The sequence below is a fragment of the Balaenoptera acutorostrata genome, chromosome X (genome assembly GCF_949987535.1).
Source record: "Balaenoptera acutorostrata chromosome X, mBalAcu1.1, whole genome shotgun sequence".
Lineage (NCBI taxonomy): Eukaryota > Metazoa > Chordata > Mammalia > Artiodactyla > Balaenopteridae > Balaenoptera > Balaenoptera acutorostrata.
The window spans coordinates 96,871,327-96,894,709 of NC_080085.1; the positions used below are offsets into that span (position 1 = coordinate 96,871,327).

The following is a 23,383-nucleotide window of genomic DNA, read 5'->3' on the forward strand; positions in this document are numbered from 1 at the left end:
CACTAATGCTATAAAAAGAGAATGCTGTGGGCTCATTAAATTACTTCATTCTACCTGAACCTATTAATATCGTCTACATCATTAAAAAATCCTGTGTACCATTAAACATGAATGATGAAACTGGCCCTGAGCAGATGGCTGCCTTAATGGAGCTCTATTCCAAACCACAATCGTCCTCTAGAGCCGAGATGGCTGTTTTTAGCCACTGTGATTGACGTGAGCACGTGTCATCAAATTCACACGGGGAGTGGGGTTTTGGGGCAATGTAACAGAAAATTGTCCTGCATATATTCATTAGCAATTAATCCTGAAATATGCATGATGAAACTGAGACAGCAAATGATTTAGAAAGAGCCAGAGGTATGTCAGCAATGTCCCTGACGGCCTTTCCATAGAGGAAGAGATAAGGCAACAGCTGATAGAGGTAGCACACCGAGAGATCCCGTGCTTGAAGCAGGCTCCCATCTGGCCCTTGGAAGGCAGTAGCACTAGTTGCCTTGCCCGATACTCAAGACGTTTTCCCCAAGCTCAAGTGGCAAATAGGGTTCATCTCATACCACTCTGGAACTGGAAAACTGGAAATACGTTTATGTGTGTGATGTGCCCAGTGAGTGTGGACAAGCTCCGAGCGGCCACATCTTGGGCATGTTCAGTTTCTGTCCTGTACTGAGAAAATGGCAAAGAAAGCCTTGATGGCAGAAGAAAGCCTTCCCACCTCACCAGATGATTGTGCTGGATGGTACTGCTACTGCCCCCTACCAGCTCACAAAGGGAAACACCCAGTAATACACTGATCTGGAAGAAATTTGGAGCGGGCTTAAGTATAGCCATGCCGCCACTGGAATTCAAGTCTGCTGCTGGCCTCAGATCCGTGGCCAGGGTAGGGTGCCCAATAAAGGCCAGAGACTACTGTATCACCAGGCCAGGATTCACGGCTGGGTAAAAGAATGACATAGGTAAATCGTACGGTAGGGAGCAACGGTAAGCAGATGAGGTTTCCCAAGTGCCAGTTTGGAAAGAAATCCGTATCAGTTCCTAAGTATATTATTTCAAAGTCTTCAACTGTTAGCTTTTAGTAAGAAGTACCCACGAGCCCCGAATCCTCTGATGAGGCCGGTTAAAGAAAGACACCAGAAGTGGTAACTCAGTTTTAACATTTTATTGGGTAAATGATTTTAAAGGTAATAACAATAGTGTCAAAACTACTACAATATCTTTCCACAGCCATACCTTACAGACCCACATAAACCTTCCCATTTTTCTTTTTCTTCATTTGTAATATTTTAAAGCCATACATGTCATATAAAATGCCCATTTCCAATAGTTTTCTTCAAACTATTAAGCAATTAAATGTGGAAGGAAGGAGGATCTAGTTATACTTGAAGGGGTTTCAGGTAATCTGTGATGTCTTACTGTAATCAAAAAACAGGGTACTAAGAAAGGGAGGAGGAGAAGAGCTACTCCAGGTAGCTTTGCTCATTACGAGTCTCAACCACTGCATCACCAAGAACTCATTATGCTGGTGACCGATTCAAAGTAATTTGGGGGAACATATAAAACACTAAAATAACTTAGAAACTTGATCCAAATATTTCAAAAGTAATCAACTTTCATATACAAAAACAGTCAGAGGTGGTTACAAAAGTTTGTTTTCTCAGTGCGTCTATGTACCAGCGCAGTTACTGGGTCCAGAGCAAAATAAAAGGTTTATTTTCTTCTGAAACAGTAATAAAAAACAAGGAAAACATATCTTTGTATATAAAGGATCAATGCTGGTCTTAAGAATAATGTAATCAGAAACCCTTAAATCGAGAGGCACACAACGGGTTTCTTTTATAAAATAAAAGGAAAGTCACCAGTTTATTTAAATGGAGGAGGTGCTCACACCCCTCAAATAAACTTAATTCAATTTAACATCACTAGCAAAAATCACTTAGAAACTGTACAAAAATAAAAAAGTTAACACATTTAATCCTGCAAGGTTTTGTAAGGACTGGAAGGCAGGCTTTTGGAGCAGCATTTGGGCATGGCTGGGGGCTTCTTTGGTTTGATCTAACACACACAAGAGATGGAGCCTATTCCAGATGACAGTTTCGGATTTCCTGCACATTTGAAGACATGAACAGAGGCCAGTATACAAACTTCCGGTGTGCTGCACACTGGGGCTGTATGCTCTGGACTGAAACTCTTATAACTGCTTTAAGTGGGGCGGGGGGTAAAGAGCAAGTCTTGCACTTCCTCCATCAATCACACCGGAGACTGGAGCGGGCAGGGCAGTAGCACATTTTCTCGTGCAGTCAGAAGGCCACTTAATGGGGGGGAGGAGGAGGGGCAATTGTTCTTCTAGAATCTGGTACCTGGCTGACCTTGTTTAAGAACAAGAAAACCCTTCCAGAAATGGAAGCCTTTTGCTACATACCAAAGTTAAATACGTACTATTTTCCAAGAGGAAAAAAATACCCAGTTGCATCTGAAAACGGAAAACATAAATGGAACTAATTAACATTTAAAAGGGGGGCTATGTAAACTTTGTGCTACTCAAATGAAGTTCAAGTATTACTTCTGAGCTGTTTAGAGATCGCTGAACTTACACAATATTCTGGTGACAAGAGTGCAATTCACATTTGTGTTTCTGCACAAATAAACCACAACTGGCTAGAACACAACCTGTGCAGTCAGAATCTTCGTCTGAGTTAAAAACACATGCTACATATTTCAACATGTTCAAAGTTAATTCAAACTACATATTTAACAGCTTTGTAATATACGACAAAGGTGAAAGGGTCTAGCATTTGTTTGAAGCACACCATTACAAGTTTGTATAACACCCTTTACACTACAAAGTCTTTTAGTCAACAGCTACTTAGACACACAAATGCACTGTGCATTAATTTGAACACAAAAGGAGACAAAACTATCCTTTTCCCCCAAGCCACGGTGGGAAATATTGCTGACCTCGTCCTCTGAAGCCTGCAGGATGGTTATTTCTTCAGTATAACATTATTACACTGGTAAGAAAATCTGTATAACATCTGCATATATCAAGAATTTTTAAAAATCTGATATGATTTTAGAGTCCGCATGACCAGTCACGTGACCTGCTCAAGATTGATTAGCACCGTTAAATACATAAACACACACATATGTATGTATTGTAAGTATACACACACACGTATGGAATAGATCTTTTCTTTAAAAACAAAAAAACTTCTAACCATGAGCTCACCCAGGACAAGGAGCCTGTTGAACTGATGAGATGATAGATAAGATGGATCAATATTGGTCTATTTTGTCTCTCTTCGGTTTGCTTGTTTTATTTACTTTTTTTTTTTTCTTGCAGCAGACAATATCATTCAGCTTGTGCTCAGTTTCCCTATAAGGGCAAGAAAAAATTTCCATCAGGTAGCCACTTGTTTTTATACTGAAAGACTAATCTGCTCCAGAATGCTCCCAAGTAGAAATGAAAGGACTCAAAATCCCTTTCTAAAGCCCAGCAGCTAGCTTTCTCTGACTAATCTCTAGGTTCAGTGGAACTGGCTACCGAGATTCCATTTCAGGCTAACAATTGGCTTCTTGGTTAAGGCATCACGACTGAAAATGGTTATTCCAACAACAGATGCTGTGGACGAAGGAATACCAACAAACTTCTGAAAACTCTCATCAAAAACAAAAGCAGTTTGCTTTGCCATAAGGACAAGCAGAAGGAATTCAGCCGATTAATCTCACAAACTAGAAAAGGGTTTTCAAATTCTGAACTAGCAGTCTGTCACTTGTCACAGCAACTGCATGTATAAGCTATGCCATCTTGATATTCCGTGACATCTCATAGTTTTAGACTATATATTCTGCACCACACTTATATTCATCACTTGAAGTATTTGTTTCCTGTTTGAAAAAAAATTTGCGCACACACATACACACACACACACACACACACACATACATATATATATATATATATACACTACCATAAAATGAAGGTAATCTTTCTCCAGAATCATCTGTCATTTTTCCTGGGGATATACATACAGACCTCCCGTTGACATTAGGAAGTTCTCTGCATATGCATCATGGGAAGACTAGCCCTGCAAATGAGCTGGGCTCTAACAACTATATCGCATCTAAATGCCAACTCCGTTTTTACAGGGGTAACATAACATCTTATCGATATAGTAAATGTGTTTCTATCAAAAGTATGTAGTGCAGAAAGAGATTCAAGCAATTTTATAGTATTTCTAAAACTCCAGTATTGTCCCCATGACAAACATGTCTGAAATCACGACATGTATTAACTTTTGTTTCACTAGATTATCTTTACTATTTCTTTAAATGGTAGCTAAAATTGTCTCTGGCCAATCATGACTTATTGAAAGATAAAGCTAACAAATTTAAATTAATATATAATAGACACATGTCTCTTTTTGGTTATTTGCTCAAAATAAATTTTTCAGCTTAAAAAAATACTTAAGAGTAAGCAATTTGTCTAATCTGTTGTTTCACATATAGAAATAAAATTTTTAAGAATATTTCTCTAAATTGCCTTTCTTCTAACCCCTCTTAATTCCACTTAATTATATTCTTCTCAAAGGCACTAAATTCTGTATCTGCTCTCTTCCTGATATTTGCTGCTCTTCAAAATAATTTCTGTAGCATATTTCAAAGGTAGCTTGTACTTTCTTAAAACAGTGTTTTAGTTTGTAAGTTGGTTCTATAAAGTGATGAGGCAGTTTTTCCTGTGATAACCAGCACAATAGGCATAAATGATTTCTCACTCTCTGTGACAAGTCCTATCACGGACCTTCGAATGTTCTACACTAGAGCGAAAGTTCATCTATTCTAACCATGGGAAAAACATATACTTAAACAGAGAAGACCCACATACTAAGCTCTCATAACAAAATGAATTTTAGACAAATTCAAGAGTAATATACAAATACCTGAATCTGGTATGAATTACTCCCAAACACAGCTATCAAAAATTACCTATCTTACTGAGGAAAATGAAAGAAACACCTAAATGAAATCCTTAGAAACTGCATGATTTCTTCCATCCACAGTCAACACAAGGAAGGAAGAGAAGAAAGAAAGAAGGAAAGAAGACAGGAAGGAAGGCAAGAAGGACAGAAAGACAAACCTGATTGAGATAGCAAAGCAAAATTCCATATAATATTGTAAGGAAAGAAAACCCCAAAATTCATATATGCTGCAAAAAAAAAAAACAATCTAAAATAATAAAACAGGATCATCTTAATAAATGCCATTTTCCTACCCGTTACCGTTACCATGATGATCTTAACTGACGATGTCGAAGCTTCACCATGGCAACGGAAACTATCATCATAAAATGGTACAGTAAAAGAGATAGCTAGACCAAGAAGGGGTAGGGTCTCCTGGGAAGAGGTCTGCAGAGAGGCCCAGTGACTGGTTGTGTGGCTCAGTGTCAGGAATAATGGTTGTATGGCGGAAGGGGATGCCCAATGCCATTTTGGAAATGATGATGCTGGCGATGAGCAAGGTATTCAGCATAGCTCAAGGTCATCTTTTCACTACGGTACCTGAAAGAAAGTTAGGGAAGAGACAAAGTTAACATCACGAAATAGGTGACGTGTGAATGTCAGAGCTAGGAGGGACCCTTAGAGATAATTTTCTAGATCAGGAGACAGAGGCCTAGAGAGAAGAAGTGACTTGCCCACTGTCACACAGCTAATAAGCAGCAAAGCTGAGATCAGAACCCAGGAATCCAGAGTCTGAGTCCGGTGCTCTTTGCACTCTACTACTCCTTGTTTAAATTGTTCTAGAAATTGTATTGCCCCCTCAGCTCCGGTTTGCTAACAGGAAAGAACGGAGGAAAGCCAGCCTATTACTGCCATGTATGCATTTCATTCACTTGACTACTTTTTCTTCCGGGATCTTCCGTTGCTTCCTCTTTAACCATTCCTTTCCTTCTGTCCACACGTCTCAGGTCTTGCCATTAAGGGAAAACAGTAGCAACAAAAAACTTGTCTTGATCGTGGTATCTCAATCCTCTTTCCCCCCATCTTCAGGTTTCTTTTCATTGCCACACTTCTCAGAAGAGTAACGTGTATTTTCTACCTTCGATCCCTCATCTCACACCGCTCCTCGGCCCTGTGCCTCTTGGCTTCTACTGCCGCGCTTCCGCAGAAACTGCTCTTTCAGAAGCCACCCCTCATCCCGCCTGACCTCTCCATTAGGATACCACGCACCACTCCCTTTTGGAAGCTCTTTTGTGCCTTGTGTTCTACAGCTCCATACTCGCTTGGTTCTCCCCCTGCCTCTCGGACTGCTCCTTATCTCTCTGGCTACTCATCCTACCCTCGCCTTGTAGGAGTTTCCTACATTTCTACCTTCAGTTCTTCTGCCCCTACGCTCTGTCCCAGCTCAGTGAACTCTTGCCTCACAGCTTCAACTATGTCCTCTTTACAGATGATCCCAAATCACCATCTCTAGCCATGAGCTCTACACACGTACATTTTCAGTGACCTATTGGACATTTCTATACAGATAGCCTAGGAAGCACTTCAAATCCAGAATCAAGACGTTAATGTAACTCTCCCCAGTGTGGTCCCTCTCTTGGTGAAAGGGACTGCCTTGGTCCCTTTTATTGAGATGAAAGCCTTGACTTGCTCCTCTTCCCTACTTCTGAATGATGACTAAGTCCTTTCATTTTTCCCACAATATTTTCTTTTCCTTCCTTTCTTCCCATCCCACTGCCACAGCTCGTGTTAAGGCTCCCATTTTACCTTCTTTGGATTGCTGCCACAGATTCTTAGATAATAACAGTGTCTCCTAATTATTTTTCCTGTTTCCAATTCTAATCTTACACTTCCCCAAACCCATCTGTTCAGAACCCTTCAATGGCTACCAATTGCCTATAGCATCAGGTTTAAACTTCTTACTCTCTACCTTCTGGGCCATATTTTCCCCAGTGACCACCTCCTCTATGTACACTGAGAGACCAACCAAATCAGACTATTGCAGATTCCTTAGAACTTGCCCCATACTTCGCCACCTGCATGCCTTGACTCACCAAGTTCTCTTTAAGTTAATCCCTTTCCTCCCCCACTTTCCACCTGTCAAATATTCTACTCATTCTTCAAGCCCAGCCTCACATCTACCTCCTCTTTGAAATTTTCTGTTATCCTCAACCCCCTCCTGGAATTCCTCTTTCCCTACTCTATGATCTCATATCATCTATCACATTCTGCTGTATATTAATAATTATCTTTGTACATGCCCTTCTATTCTCCTAGAATATGAACTCAGAGAGAGCAGCAATGCAGGCATTTTCAAATTTGTAACTCCTCAGAGCTGAGAATAGTCCATTTTTAGACTATAGGCATTCAATGTGGTTTTGTGGAATTAAAAGAAATGGAAACAGCAACCCATTTTCCCAAAATGTTTGATATTTTCCTTTTTAAATAAGTACCCCTATGAGCCCATGCAGAAATTCATCTAGCATTTGTGAGTCTAGCTCAATTGTGTTTTTCAGCAAGCTTTCTATCACTGCCAAAAGTCTAAGGTGAAATTCAAATTTGAGGACTGCTTATCGGGATCCTGGGGTTCTGCTAAGCAATGTCAAAAGCTGGCCAATTTCTAATTCAGGCAACTTTCTTCAATAATGTAGTCTAAAGGCTCAGAGGGCTTGCTTTAACAAAGCCAGAGTAAGCCCACAGAGCTACGATGCGAAGGATGGGCTCATACATCATATGGGCTTTACTGCCAAGCAGAGTTCATTGTATTCACCCTCAGTACAGCCCTGCCATTCATTTCCACTCTGTTTCAGAAAAGAGAAGCAAGTATAGTTAGAGAGACCAAAGAAATCAAAAGGTTATAGGTATACGCATCAAAATGTACTGGTCAGCCTTGCACTAGGAAACGCCTTCTGTACCTGGTCAGTTTTATGGTTTTCCTGAATTCATTAGTAATCGGAGCTTTGTATCCTCCTTTCCTCAGTAAGGAGTCTATGGTCTGAATATGGTCCCATCCTGTGGAGAGCAGACCAGATAAAATACCAGTCAAGTACATGTAACAACCACCTTTGGTTAAATACAAAATGACTTTGTAGAGGTCAGCTATCACTGTCACCGACCCCTTTGGTCCTAAAAACAGTCACACAGAAGAGCTAAGATTTCATCCTGCACAGAAGCAGGGACACCATGGCACACCTTAACTTCTAGCTATCCCTGCTGGCTAGCGACATTGGCTTCTTTATCTCAACCGCATTCGAAGGCAAGGAGCCTGAGAGGCTGGCAGTAACTGCTCGGTCGTGTCTCAGTAACAAGCCACAAACATTGTACTCTCCTCTAACGGTGACATCTTTAAAAGGGAAGGAAAAGCCTCGTTGAGCCAACTCAGTAGTACTTAGGACTCCCACACTAACTCATGGTAATCGCCATTTCTAACCGTATCTTCTGCAGGCTATCAAGTGCATCTGTGTGCAGCATTCAAAGGCATTTTTATGGGTTCTGACACGGGATGCACACTCATACCCGAGGCCCTCGACCTCTTATGTATGTTTTACAGAGTCAGTGGAACTACAGAATTAAGAAATTTTCGAAAGCAACCCAAATAAATCTGCAGATAGCTGCTTTAAAGACTAACGCTCTCATTTGGGGGTTTAATGATATTAAATTTTGTAGTTATATATCATATTTATATGAAACAGATATGGGAAAACCAAATTACCAATGCTTTCTGATGAGAAGAAAAGCTCCATGAGATAAAGAAGAGGCATTCATTTCAACTAACATGAAACTATAATTTAGTAGTGGCTAGAAAGGACAAGATACTACAGAGTGAAACGTTATTTTGTGTTATACTGGTAGTTCATAAAGGTTTGTGCTATATCTGTAAAATCAAAAAACGTTTGTTGATTAGGAACATATAAAACACTAATAGTTCATGTATTCTCAATGCTCCTTTTCTTCATGGGAAACTTACAATCTTAATAGTAGCAGAAGGAGTAATGGCAACCACCTAAGAAGGAAACATTTGATACTGACAATGAACGGTGTGGCTGATCGTCAAACTAAAGGCTTGTTTATGCCACAAGGCTACAGCCCAGTGGAATATGGGAAAATGGCACTTAAAATTCATAGCAAACCATTGCCTAAAATAAAGCCCAACTTTTACAAATCTATGCTTTTTTTGAAAGTATACTTTTATATGTTTTTGCTACCAAACTTCAGTGCAGAGATTCAACTTCTGTGTAATTCACCGATTTCATACAGACATTGCAGTGGCAGCGATGGAAGAGTCATTTCTTATAATCTGACAGTGATCAATTACCAGATATAACTGCAAGGTCAGATAACGCATTTCAATTTGTATATTTGTTTAAATTCTTCACTAGATCATATGAAATAAAGTACAACAGTGACCTTGCTCCTTTGCAACCTCCGGTAGGTAGGTGGCGGTGCGTTTTGATCCTTTTTCATTGATGAATTCTATTCTAATGCCATGTACACCCACCTGAAAGAAAGTGGCAGTTTTATTAGTACAATCTTCTTCATAGAAACAGAAAGAAAAAGTTATAATTCAACTTTCAGAGAATGCAGTTCTTCCTTTCCCCTTGCTTTTGGAAGGGCATATCTGTTTTCTCTTTCTGAAACACTAACTTTGAGGACTGAAGGCCGTTATGATGGCCACGGAGACTTGAAAACACTGATTTTTGCATGTGCCCAGCATGCACCGGGCTATGCCATTCTGTTTGGAACCAGGGCCACCATTCTGAGGCTGTGTGTAGAATAAGACAATCGATGATGGCAAGAGTCCTGCCCCCACCCCCAAATTGTGGCTCATGACAATAAGGAACTAGACCAAGGGAACCGACTTCAGAGAGGTAGCAAGCAACCATCCTGCTTTCAGGGATAATCACCATTTCAGATTGAGTTCCAAAACTTCTGGGACTGCTGACTCTCTTCCCAAACTGTCTAGTCTCTTTGAAACCTTGAATTATATGTAGACAAACAAACACAGATAAGACTGAAAAAAATCTAACAATCAGATCCTGCATCATCACCCATTACGGTATTTCTAAAAAAATGTATTATGGCTTAAAGCGTGCCGGTGGCAAACCCTCACTGTCTATCTACAACACTGCTGCCAAATCTGAGAGCAATAAAGATTTCAAATGACTTTGGGGCAGGGCATTTTTACATAGTTTCATATATACTAACCCAGAGACCACTATAACTTTATTATGTGAAAGACAAACTTTTGATGGTACCCTAAAAAAGGTGGTCTCCTAAGTAAGTGTGGGTAATTTCTTGCTAATGTTTTAAGAAAGTAATCTACTTTTTCTTTGATTAGCATTCAGTCAAAAGGAATCTGTCCTTTCCCGTCATGTCTTACATAGAATAGTGTTTAGTGCTAAAGATCACAAAAAGTTCTTGTCTTCTTTATATACGCTGATAATAAAAATGACATTTCAAACGAGTAACAACTCCATTCTGCTCTCCCAAATCTATGGTTGCTTTAGATCAAGGGTTCCCAGGTGGAGTTTAAGGTTGTCCAAAGTCCAGGAGGGAAGATGTTAAGACCAGGTAAACATTTTTACCGGAGAAAGGGGCTTCTTTTCAGAGCAGGTGGCTATATCCATTCATCTGTATGGAGGTAAAGGTCTAGAAGAGGAAAAGGGGTCCATGAAAACTTCTTTTGCTTCTTCTGCACTTAGCCTGAAATTTCCCAGTTTTTCAGGGAATAAGAAGTCCTCTGGAAAATCCATTTTATTTTTCCCCCAGGTCTTCACACATCCATCCATTAGAGTCTGTCAGATCTTCTGAGCAGTTGATGTTTTTTTATTAAAGCCTATCTCTGTGGCTATTTCTTCTATCCAATATCAGTATTCTTATGAATATCCTTCTGCTGAAAATGCAATCAGGGCAGCTGTTTAAAAACTAACACAGTAAGGCCTCTCATACCCTGTGGGAAATGACTGTGGACAGCTGAGAAGAAATATGAGTGCTTAGCTATCAGGCATTTCCAGGATAAAGGACATCTACTAATCTCCCTAGTGCCTGACACGTTATGGAGACAATGACAGATTTGCAACAGTTTCTGTATACTGACTTTCTGATCAGTGACTTTGAAATTTTTTTCCTTCAACAATATTAGATCCTTCATAATTTGTTTTTAAAAACATACGGCATAAATAATTTATGCTCCCATCATTCACTGAGGTGAATTCTGCAACTTCAACTCAATGTATCAAAAATCTGTCATGTTAAAATTGAAAAGAATTTTGGTGTTTATTAAGGTGTCTCATCAAAACTGTGAAAGGAAGACTGTTTCCCTATCTGGGAGATGAGAATGTTAGACTCAATCAGTGCTGTTTAATTGGTATGGGGTCGGGGTGTGGGCTGCGAAGGTTATCAGAACTTCAGGTTTCCTACTTCAGCAAGTATAGTTTGTAAAAAGAATAAGTCCCCAGGTGATCTTTATTCCGGGTTAACTAGATAACCTCTAATAATCAGTCTAGCTCTGACAAACTGTGGCTAAGTATTGGGGGGAAAAAAAGTGATTTACGCAAATTGGAGGTGATTTAGACATAAATCCTTTCTTCATAGGAGTACATTCTGTGCTATTCAACAAAAATGACAGAGATTTTGAAGCCTAGTAATTTAAAAATGAAAAGAGGTAAGACCAATTGCATGGTATGCAAATAATATCTTAATAAAGATATATGCATATGAAGAGGTTAAGACCAAACTGGAAGGACATGTTGACCAAAATAAAAATTACTCATGGATAAAATTGATTTACTGTTGTATTTTGAGAAGGCCCCCCCATCAAATTTGACATGAAAGAAATTACCCAAATTCCCCCATTTTGAATTAGTACCACATTTACAATTTTTTATTCTTTTCTGTGTTCCTACGATTCTGAACAATCGAAAGCCCTGTAAATTGAACTGTAGGTATGGTGATTTTCAAGTGATTCCTTTGTGAGAAATAACTTATTTCATAGGTCAAAAATATACTCCACAGAGATATAAAGCCAAAGCCAGAGTGACTCATTTTTTTTTCAACTAGTGGAATCAGGAGAATGGTAATAATGTTCTGAACAGAATCAAAGTATAATAGCCTTTTATCACCTGTTGAGCAACAGCATCTTGCTCCCAGAACCACAGACGCCACCAAGTAGTCATACTGCGCAATCAAAACAGGAGAGTGGAAAATGGCCTGCTGTGGAGGGAGACTGACCCAATCTGGCCAACCTGTGGAAATCACTGGCTTTGCAAATTAAGTCATCTCCACTGAAATGAGCACCAAAACGAATTCTGTACTGTTGGAGGGAGGCATCTGTCACAGCTGCAACTCCAGAATGGAACCCTCGTGTGTAATAATTGAATCCTCCCTTCAACAGACTGGAGAATCCTTCGGGCCAGCAGCATCCCAAGAGACAAAGGCTCTAGCTGCAGTGATCAGCTAGATAAGAGATCAGCTAACCAGGGCTCTGGGATTCCTTGAAGCAAACTTGCTAGAAAACTCTATCGCAGTAACTTTCCATTTCTCAGGATGGATAAGGAGTTAGCATATGGGAAAACTATGTCACCAAACACCCCTAACCACCACTGCCCGAAGTACAGCCAGGTGAGCAAAAGCTGGAGACATGCAAATCTAGCCTTATCGGAGTCTTCAGGTCATTTTCAAAATTATTAGAAGGTCTGGGGAGAAAAATGCTTTCAAGGTCCATCAGCTGTGATAATGTCCTTTTAATCAAGACTGTACTTTTGCTAAGCAAAGCTATAAATCAACTCGAATGGTAGCAAATTAAATGTAGGACTTATAGATAAGAGGATATGGAATTAAACAGAGCTGTATCTGTGTGTGCTGTGAGCGAACATTAAGAGCAGTTCAGCAGATTCCTATTTCATGTTAAAAAGAAAGCCATATTCCGAACCTTTCCAAAGCAAGTGATTTTTATTAATGCTATTATACAATCTTTTGTTTTTAACATCACCCAGAATGATTAAATATCAAGATTAATGTTAGGACCCTAAAATATATCTTGATTATTCTGGAGTTGATTATTCAGTGTGGGGATTATGCATCCCCAACTCCCCCTGGCCTCGGCCTCATCCTCTTTCCTCCCTTGTCCATCTCTCTATTTGTTCACCGCTCTATCAGAGAGCATGTGGGCACAGGGAAAAGAGATACACGCAAATTAATCAATTTTGCTACATAGTAAAAAGGTTTGGTAGGAGAAGAGATTATAAATAATGGCTAAAATGAAGCTTCTAGACTGTCTGCAGATTTCATTTATCCTCGTTATCTGGTCCCTTGTTAGAAACGTGGCTTCATTTAAAACTATTACCCCCTAATGCAGTGACTCTCAACACAGGAACATTAAAAATAAGTGCCCTCTCCCTCCTCATTATAATACATAGTCCATATTATGCTCTGCTCAATTGCACAAAGTTTAAAACACCCTAGTCTGTCTATAAGGCAAGTGTTAGTCCTATAATCCACTAGCAGCACTACAAAAGGGTCTCGCTTTTACTTGTGAGCCTAATCAGCAAGCCAACAATCTGGATATGCTGAAACATGAAAAAGTCATCTGGCTAAAAGCATCAGTGAGTATAAAATGTGCTCTGGTTAAGTGGAGTAGGCTCCATGCAAGCCTTGGACCATTTGGGTCCCCAATTACCTACACGGTCCTGACCCTCAAAGCTAAATCTGCCCCTGATCACCTCCCGGCCAATAAAACCAATTTACTTCCTCAGGTTCATCCTGTCTTAGCAATGTCACAGTTAGTCCCACTCGTCCCCATTTTCAGAACCAAATGTTGGGTTTCCCTGTAACAGTATGGCCATAGCTCACTCCACTGATTTTCAGTGGGTTCACCTTGAATAAAATAAAAAATATCAGGAGATCAAAGAATTGAAGGTTTGTCTGACATGGCTTTGTTGCTGATATCATTTGGCAAAACAGGCTTTGCAATTAACAAAGCAGCCAGTTGCTGGTCATTCATGAAAGACTGACCTGCCAGGCTCAGTATGGCAGTTCCATTGAATTGAATGGAAGGACTCTGTTTCTAAGGAGAGGACACCCCCTAACTTCCAGAGGCTGGCATCATAGGAGACACACACGCTCTCTCACAAAACAGCCCGTGGTACCACGGACAGAAACAAACACTGCATTGGACAACCTATGGGTCTGACCCAGAGTCTGGTGTTTCTAATATTTGTAGGAGGACAAAGCCACAAGTGATATTTTTGCCTGAAAGCACAAAACCCATAACGCAGCACCTTCAACTCATTCACTCATAGCCCCACAGTACCTTTTGCCCCATCCCCAGCTCAGACTTCTGCAGACTGACTCTTCCTCTTCCCAATGAAAGCAAATTCCACATAAAAGAAGAAAATACTCCAAACTTGGGTCTCCACCAAGAATAGTTCTTATTTGAGCAAGAAAAATTAGCATTTTCATCATAAAGGCTGATGACAATTTGCACAGATCATAATGAAACACTTCCCCCAATCCTGATAATGTCGACTACACAAAAATAATGTTGACTACGTATTGATTGTCCAGATCTGCCCATCAAATCCTCAAAGTTGTGATTCCTCAACGCTTTAATCCACCCATCAACTTCAGAAGTTAAGTCTGAAGTTTTGAAAGTGCCCATCTGATTAACAGTTAACACTTAACAATTAACAATGGTTAACAATTAACACTTCAGAATCTGGCCAAATAATAAATTTTAAAAACAGTGTTGCTGCAATTCAGGGGTTTTTTCTCAGTAATTTTTACTTTTGTAAACCTTAAAAATTATAAACATGGATTTTTTTTTTGGTTATAAAAATAGTACATGCATATTACCAAAAAAAAATCCCTTTTGAAAAGTATAAAGGAGAAAATAAAGATGACGTGTAATCCTAGTACCAGCTAGAGACAACTCTTGCCTTCGTGACTTAAAAAATAATCTTCTCTTGAACCAAATGAGATGTCGCCAAGGACTATATTGTTAGGCTGTTTTTATCCATTATCTGACCAGTTCCTGTAGCTGTACTTGCTTTCAAATCTCCTTCAAGTGAGAAGCTCTTAAAAGCAGAAGAAATACTACAAAAATAAATCAAAAAGGGTAATTGACTGCAAAACCATCACTTGGGCACAAGTAACCTTTTAATATATTCTACTATAAAAACTCCACTTCACCATCTACCTCAGCTGAGGTTTTCTCCCCACCCCCCGTTGTTATTTTGTGAAAACAACTGCAAAGGTCTCCTTGACCAAAATACATATAAGCTGCTCTTCTCTAAAATCCCTGCAAATCAGACACCTTTAGCTTAGAAATTAGTTTGGTCTCCATGGACCAATTCTTGGCTTTTGCAGAGCTTACCAAAAGACCAATTAGTGCCAATTTTGATTCATGTAGGAGATGTAGGAGACTTAGACATCTTGTCTATCAGGAACATAAGGCTGCCAATTTATTTCACAAAGGCCACTGAACAACAATCTGAAAACTTGTACTTTAACTAATAGACGTGCAGCTCTAAAATACCTGGACTAGCTAATAATCACCCCCATGAACTTTGAAAGAATTAGTTAAGATTTTAAAATAAAGCATGGCTAATGAAGAGGTGCTCTGAAAAGCTATGAAGCCAAACATGTTTATATATCATTTGCAGTGAAAGAAACTGTTCTTACTCTAAGGTTTTGCAGGGAACAAGAGACAGCTCAGAATGCAATTAAGGAAAAAAAAGAAAACCTATTCTCTGTAATGATTAATTATAATGAGCATTCCTTAAAAATTGAACATCCTGAAGCTTTCCAAGGAAAGTTCAGGCAACACAGGTGACCTTTAAATAAAAAGCCTGCTTTTTGTCAAAAGTTAGAAAAGTGCATTCCTACCATTTTTTAAAAGGGAATGAGGAGGGGGGTGACTTTACAGACAAGGAAACTAAAGTAATAAAATTTTCTTAAAACCTAGAGATGTGATTTAGTTTGCTTTTCAAAGGCTGGGGAAAAAAATACCTCTTGCAAATGTACCCAATATAAAAATAATGTTTGCCTGATAAGAAACTGAGAAAAATCTTATACACATTACAACTGTACATTGAGTATCTGACTCAATACGGTGTTACTCAGTCTACAAGAGATTTGTTCCTAAAAAGTTCCATATGGGTTGAACTTATGTAAATGAATTAATCTTCAAGTCATGAGGAGGATAGTAAAGAAACCCTATAGTGTGTCCTTCTGCAAAGGAAAATATCTATTTGTAAAGTGAATAATCACTCCCTAATATGTTTGCTTAATTTAGATTTATACATATAATGTTGACTTAGAGGATGATGCAGTAATATAATAGAAGCATATATGGTTTAGAATAGAGTATTTTTCTTCCTGAAGAAAATCCTTTTGTGAAAAAGAAATCTAGAATGTAAAATTTTAAAAACTGGACTATCTTTTACTTTGTTTCCTACATTTAAGTTGGCAATGGCCATTTTAAAAGTTAGGGACCTCTTATGACTTCTAAATGGCTAGCAGTGATTGATTCCCTGGAAGTAAAACGAAACAAGCCATTTTTAAAACGGGAGTCACAGCGTCACACTGTGTCAGCATCCAGAGAAACCTTAGGAATTATCTAGTCCAACTTTTCCAGCTTCCTGGTGAGGAAACGGAGATCCAGAAAGGTCACCAAGCTGGGTAGTGGCCGTTAGGAAGAGAACCCGAGTCCCCTCATTCCCACAATTCAGTACTCTTTTTATCAAATGCCAGGGATACACACACAGAGTCAAACTGTACAGGAAAGAGTAGACTGGAATGCAACTACTAGGGAAAGGGCTGGAAGAATTTATGGATTTGGGGGAAGAAGCAGGAAAACGTTCCCACCACCAAACAACACACTGGGAGGGAAGCAGGAAGCGACTGGAGGAGGCCTGAGAATGGACTACAGCAGCCCATTTCACTAAGAGTATCAATAGCCAATGGAAATTTTTATGCATTAAATCACCTTCTAGAAGTCACTTTACTTTGTTCGGCTTGCTTCCTCACTAGGCTTCTGATACATTGAATTGTTGATTCACAGCAAATTCTTTCTAGATGGCCAGGAAGCGTGAAGCATTCCTTTCCCAATGTTCCACAGCACTTGAAAAAACATTTAAAGTAGAGCATCAGGACAAAGACTAAATTACCATAATGATAGTGACATCTTATACAACAACCTCAAGGTCCCTGAGAAAATACTGTGAAAAACATTTTCTTGGATATATGAAGCCTATGTATTTTTTTAAAGAGGCAGAAATCTTCAGTTAGAAGAGAAGGAAAACATAGTGTATATCACAGTTGGGAAAAAATAACCAAGGGTTGGGGGTTGACAGAACATGTACCACTAGAAGTCATTTCACTTGGTGACTTTGTGAGTCATGCTAATCATCTGTGTATGAATGGGAACACTGTTTTCAGTGGAACATTAACAGGATCTAGAAAAAGGTAAACCTTTAAGTGGGGAGAGAGGGTGAAAAGAAGAACATGAACTTCTAAAATATATGCGAGATAATGATGGCAGCTGATTTATTCATCTCATCTGTTTACTCATGAAGGTTGCTACAAAAGCTCCCTATTATTAACTGCAACTGACCACGTCAGAAATCAGCTGTGATCATTCAAGAGGTGTGCTTTGGAGGCTGCTTTCAAAGTGAAGTGCAGCTCTCTTGAGTACCAGCAGTCCAGCAACCTTGGGTGCTTTAGGGACAGAGTGAGACTAGGGGCTTGAGGTCTAGCTTTATAGTCTGGGGACAGATTTTTGGCGTCACATAAGGATCATGCTGGCCAGCCCCACCCAGCATGGGTTTATTCCATGTAAGTGTTGGGTGCTAAAAAGGAACCATCTGCCTTAGGACCACAAGTGACAGCTGTATACACAGGTGAGATCTCAGTGATTTGGGGAGCTAGATATAGCAAAAAGTACCTTACGGTTTGTGAAAATGTCAGTAATCTATTGAAATATGATCTGAAGGTCTACTTCAGAATACAAAAAATATTTCTTCCTCATACCTTCAAAATGATCTTGTCTCTAAAGCAGAGATAAAAGATGCCTGACTACAATTTATAAAATATTTTGACGTCTGTCAGCAAATTGCTACATCGGTTCCCCACAGGATCACTGGTAGCATACTTGCTATACAAGTTCTTCTACAAACAAAAAGCTTATTCATTTATATCTCCCTGAAAATGAGCAGCTAGTAGATGACACACCTAGAATCATCCCACGAGTCAAAACTCCAGGGATTGTGATGTCATTGGTTTTATCTTCTTTCAGATCTTTAAAAGGAAGCATGGCTCCCAAATAGTGTAACTATACAAGTTCTAGGCTCTGTATCATTTTAGAGGACTCCAACATGCTGCATGAGCTTTTCTTTCTTTCTAAAATGCCATGTCTGTCAGCCATGCTGCCATTCAGAATTAAGAGAGTGTTGTCGATTGAAGAACACAGAACAATGGTGATAAGTTTCTGTGTTCAAACACAAGGCAGATCACTTCAGATTTCTCCCTAGGGGAGCAATTTTCCTCATTTAACAATCATTTTAGTCTTGTAGGTAGATATTTCTACTTATCAGCAATGAATTTTTTTCCCCAGTTCAATCACTCCTCATTCTTCTCATGCCTACCAGGGCAATAAGTAGATCATGATGCGGGCAATGATAAGGGAGGGACCACTGTTCCAATTTGTCTTTACAGCCTTTTGTGGCTGGCTTTGTTGTTTTTAATGACTACCCAGGTTCCTTGAGAGGCTACCTACAGACACTCATTTTAAATGTATAATTACTACTTTGAGGAAATATAACAGATGGAAGCATTACTGATCATTCTGTCAATTCAATAGTGACTTGAAATTAATTACATCCACTTGTGAAACCATTTATCAAACATTCTTCACATTATCAAATAGAAGCATTCTAGCCTCTAAAACAAAGTCTGATGTAGATCCTATTTTCCTACTAACTGCCATCATAAAATTAGAGACATGTTACCAGAAGACAGCTCCCAAACAGGCTGAGTTAAAAACCTTGGGTGGAGAGTAACTGCCAGCCCTGTGGCAGTTCACTTGTCATTTGAAAATTAGGTGTCTATTACCACTGGTCACATCCCTCATCCTCGTGACCACAGGGATGTCTTTCTTGTTGCTGAAGTTACCTAACTCTACCCTTGGGGACTTCTAGACTTTGCCCTCTCCCTGCATTGATCTGGGCATTTTTGTCCCTTTAATTAGGAATTGTACTGCAGTAACACGCTGCACCGGTGGGGGTCAACTCTCAAACTGTACTTCCACCAGAAAAGCCCTATGTTAGAGGCTTCTGCTCATATGAAACATACTCATTACCAATCCTTGACTTAAAAATTCTCTATTGAAATTCTGTAATCATCTCCTGTTTCCCTCTCTGGCATAAACATGTATAGCACCTTGCATTTCCTGTTAAAACGAGACACTTATGGTGAAAAGGATATTTCATTCTTGGAAGAAAAGGTGTACCTATTTGACAGTGTGAAATTTCTCAAAGTGAAACGTATACCTTCATAATATAGACTGACACCTCATAAAGGAAATCCACAATATAAATAATTAACTTATATACAAAGGTAAACCATAAACGAAGACTTCCCCATAGTCCTCTTTTTAATAGTGACTGTAAATTTAATATGATCTCAGTTACATAAACAAATATGCAGTTTTATTGATACAAAGACACAGAAAAAGAAGAGAAATAATTCCAAACTATTAACAGTGGTTATCTCAGAATGGTGTGACTGCAAATGGCTTGCATTTCTTTCTTTATATTTTTTGAATTTTTAAAGTTTTCTTCTTCTTAGAATTACTATATTATTATGGACAGTAGGTTTAAATACATACATATATATGCATATGTGCCTCTTTATTGTGGTAAAATACACATAACATAAAATTTACCATTTTAACCGCTTTAAAGTGTACAATTCAGTGGCATTAAGTACATTCACAATGTTATACAACCATCACTACTATCCAGTTCCAGAACATTATCATCACCCCCAATGGAAACCCTGTACCCATTAAGCAGTCACTTCCCATTCGCCCTGGCAACCACTAATCTGCTGTCTATCTTTATGGATTTGCCTACTCTGGATATTTCATATAAATAGAATCATACAGTATGTGGCCTTTGTGTCTGGCTCTTTTCACTTAGCATAATGTTTTCAAGGCTCATTCCTGTTGTAGCATGTATCAGTACTTCATTTCTTTTTATGAATAATACTCAATTGAATAATACTCAATTGTATGGCTATAATGCATTTTGTTTATCCAGTCATCTGTTGATAGACATTTGGGTTGTTTCCACATTTTGGCTATTGTGAATAGTGCTGTTATGAACATTCATGTGTAAGTTTTTGTTTCAACATCTGTTTTCATTTCTTTGGGGTATATACCTAGGAGAGGAATGTTATTGACATATGCTTTTTTTAAAATGTCTTTAATTCTACTTTGGCATTCTGTGTTTAAAGTAGCAATGCTTTTTCAGAATTATTAAGGATAACCCTAAAAATATCATTCTTACAATAATACCATTCCATTTTCAATCACTGATTATGGTACATTTTTTTTTTAAAGGCCAAATCACGTTCTTTTCAAAAATGTAATTTTCATCCTTATTCTTTGGGAACAAATTTCTTTTATGCTAAATACTTTAAACTATGATGAACTAACTGAAAAGGACAATCTTTTTCTCTTAGCATAGCCATTCTAGCAGTACCTAAATCACTTTCAAATGCTTATATATTAAAAGTACAAAAATATATGTATTTTGTTGTTGTTGTTTCTTTAAAAGAAAAGCATCACTAAATAGACATCAATATTTAAACCTTAAGGGATGTATTAAATATACAATACCAAGTAGAAGCATACAGAATCTTCCAGAAATTCAAACTGGCAGATGGTGATCAGAGAGGATAAATACACCCTCAAAGAGTACACAGTACCAATTCTTAGAGTTCTACCTCCCACCCTCCCAAGAGAAAGATGATACGTCTCATGAACATAAAAGCCCAATAATATCAAGGTTCATTTTAGCTGTAGACAGTACTTGATGTGGGCTAAAGAAGATGATGGTGTGCTTACCCACACCTATTTAACAACTTTCCCCAGAACACATGCACACACGTTTATGCAATAAACATTCATGTACATGCCACACATGCACACTTATGCACACACGAATGCACGCCCTCCCCCCAGAACCGTACTTCCAACTCAGTGGCTGCAAGTAAGGGAAGAAGTGTTTTTGTAGCTCAATCATCCCTTAGGTGTCAGGCTTTTTCTGTTATTATCACTCCCATTCCCACCAATACACACACAGCACCCTGCAATTCAGAAAGCAGGAATAAAATTCTAGCTGGAGAAGAGGGAGTAGTCCCCTTAAAACAGTCAAAGAACCACCCAAACTGTAATATTTGTTAATAAGTAAGGGATATGATTTGGGATCATTTAAAAATGAAGTACTGGGAATATTTCTATAATATCGGTGGACTTCTCTTTACGAAAAATTCAAATAGGAACAATAAAACCTATAGAAAACAATCAGTTAGGAAATTTTAATCCCCTAAAAGATTTTACACACTCCAACTTTCCCAGGATCAACACTATCAACAAATTTTATTTTTTCCTTTAGAAAAAAATCTTAAGATGCTTTTGTATTCTAATAATGCTCCCAAAAAACCCTACCACAAAATGCAGAAAGGAACTCTTTCATCCTACTCTCTGCAGAATTTTTTAAATAGCTCTGGCATAAAAACATTGTTTATATCACAGAGATTTTTTTCAATGAAGATTACGAACTTTATAAATGTCTTTTTCTCTGTGTGGAAAAACTGAATCGCAGTGGAGTAAGTTGTCCAAAGTCTCACAAGGAATGAAGGGAAAGCCAAAAATGAAATTAACTGTCAAGAAAGTGGTCTGTCCACAAAGCAAAATATCTCAGTTATCATGGGCGACAGTCATTCTAAAAAGGCAGTAGAATTAAACATGTTATATCATGATGATACAGTCATGTCATTTATGAGTATGTGTACACACAAGAATGCCCTGTATATCACTGAATTCCCATTGTTTAATTCTTATAGCACTTACTTCTTCGTGCTTGTGTATACTCCTTTTCTCTGCTAGTAGACTCTAAGATGTTTATGGCAGGGACCAAATCTTAACACTTTTGTACATGTAGCACATGCCTTGAATACAGTAAGCAGTCAGGTAACATGGGTATGTTTGCGTGTAAAATTTCATAGACATACACTCAACTAACTCCCCCCAACCACCAAAGCAAATCATGGTGAGAACTTTGAACTTCCTTAACAACTCAACCCCACATACTAACGAAGAACAAAAATATGATCAATATAGGCTACTCTGATAATCCCAACGCACAGAGACACCTTAGATATATACCCTTACGTGTTAGTGTGTGTAAATACACAGATTAAGGTAGCCAAGAATGAATTAGCATGGTTTACCTGTAGTTAACCAACACCCTGTTATTATCCATGAGCTGATTTCCCCAACTGGTGTATTATCCTAACCCTTTTGCTCCTTGTTTCTGTGATGTATCCTCTGACCACCTTAACTGCTTGATGGCAGTCACGCCAGAGTGCATTGGAATGGAAATAAGAGGAGAAATAAATTCCAATCAGTCCTGCCTACTACTTGTTAACAGCTTTTATGAGGTGCTGTAGTGAAGTAATAGGATAAAAATGAAGAGCAAATTCAGTTTGGGGGATTAAAACAACACAGGGTACTTTGCCTTTAAAAAAAAAAAAGAAAGAAAAACTCCTTCGCTCACAATCTCATTGATCAGCTGTGAGGTTTATCCAAGTTACTCTCCACCTCCATTACAATAGGAAATGGGCTGAAAGAGTTATTTTCTGGGCCTAATTTTTAAACAATTACTCAGGAGTTACTTTCATTTTTCTTTAAAAATTCTCTATAGCCTTACCTCCCAGTCCAAATAATCACAGACGTCTTCGAAGTTAGTGAGCAGAGACACTGAGCAGAACAGCCGCGGCAGCTCGTCCCTTGTCATTGGGGGAAAACGGCTATCTTTAAGGGCACTGTTGAAAACAAAGCAAATATTAAAGCAATCACTAGATATGGGAGTTCTTAGTTTCAAAGGCAGGCAATCATTTGAAAAAGGTATGAGATTAAAAAAAAATCTCAGGTGAGAAAGGTGCCCAAATCTTCAAGTGTATTCACAGGCTCCAAAGATTTTAGAAGTCGTTATTTTTGTTCATTCAGTAGATTGTGTTTACTAGCCAATCCTGTGACCAATTCAGTTGTAAAGAGTGAATGATCAATTACATTTCCTGTACAGTTATTTCCTTGTATGTTTCCC

At 38.6% G+C, this 23,383-nt stretch overlaps 1 protein-coding gene across 2 annotated transcripts in view; it reads right to left on the reverse strand.

The window, feature by feature from the left end:
• Positions 1–1,160: 1,160 nt before the first annotated feature.
• AMMECR1 (AMMECR nuclear protein 1) overlaps positions 1,161–23,383 on the reverse strand; it is a 110,488-nt gene continuing 88,265 nt past the window's right edge. For both annotated transcript variants that reach the window (XM_057538884.1, XM_057538883.1), the window contains 4 exons: positions 22,988–23,102; positions 9,402–9,492; positions 7,910–8,006; positions 1,161–5,555 (listed from right to left, as the gene is read on the reverse strand). In XM_057538884.1, the coding sequence (XP_057394867.1) occupies positions 5,441–5,555; positions 7,910–8,006; positions 9,402–9,492; positions 22,988–23,102 (418 nt within the window). In that variant the 3' untranslated portion in view covers positions 1,161–5,440. The remainder of the gene's footprint in view (positions 5,556–7,909; positions 8,007–9,401; positions 9,493–22,987; positions 23,103–23,383) is intronic.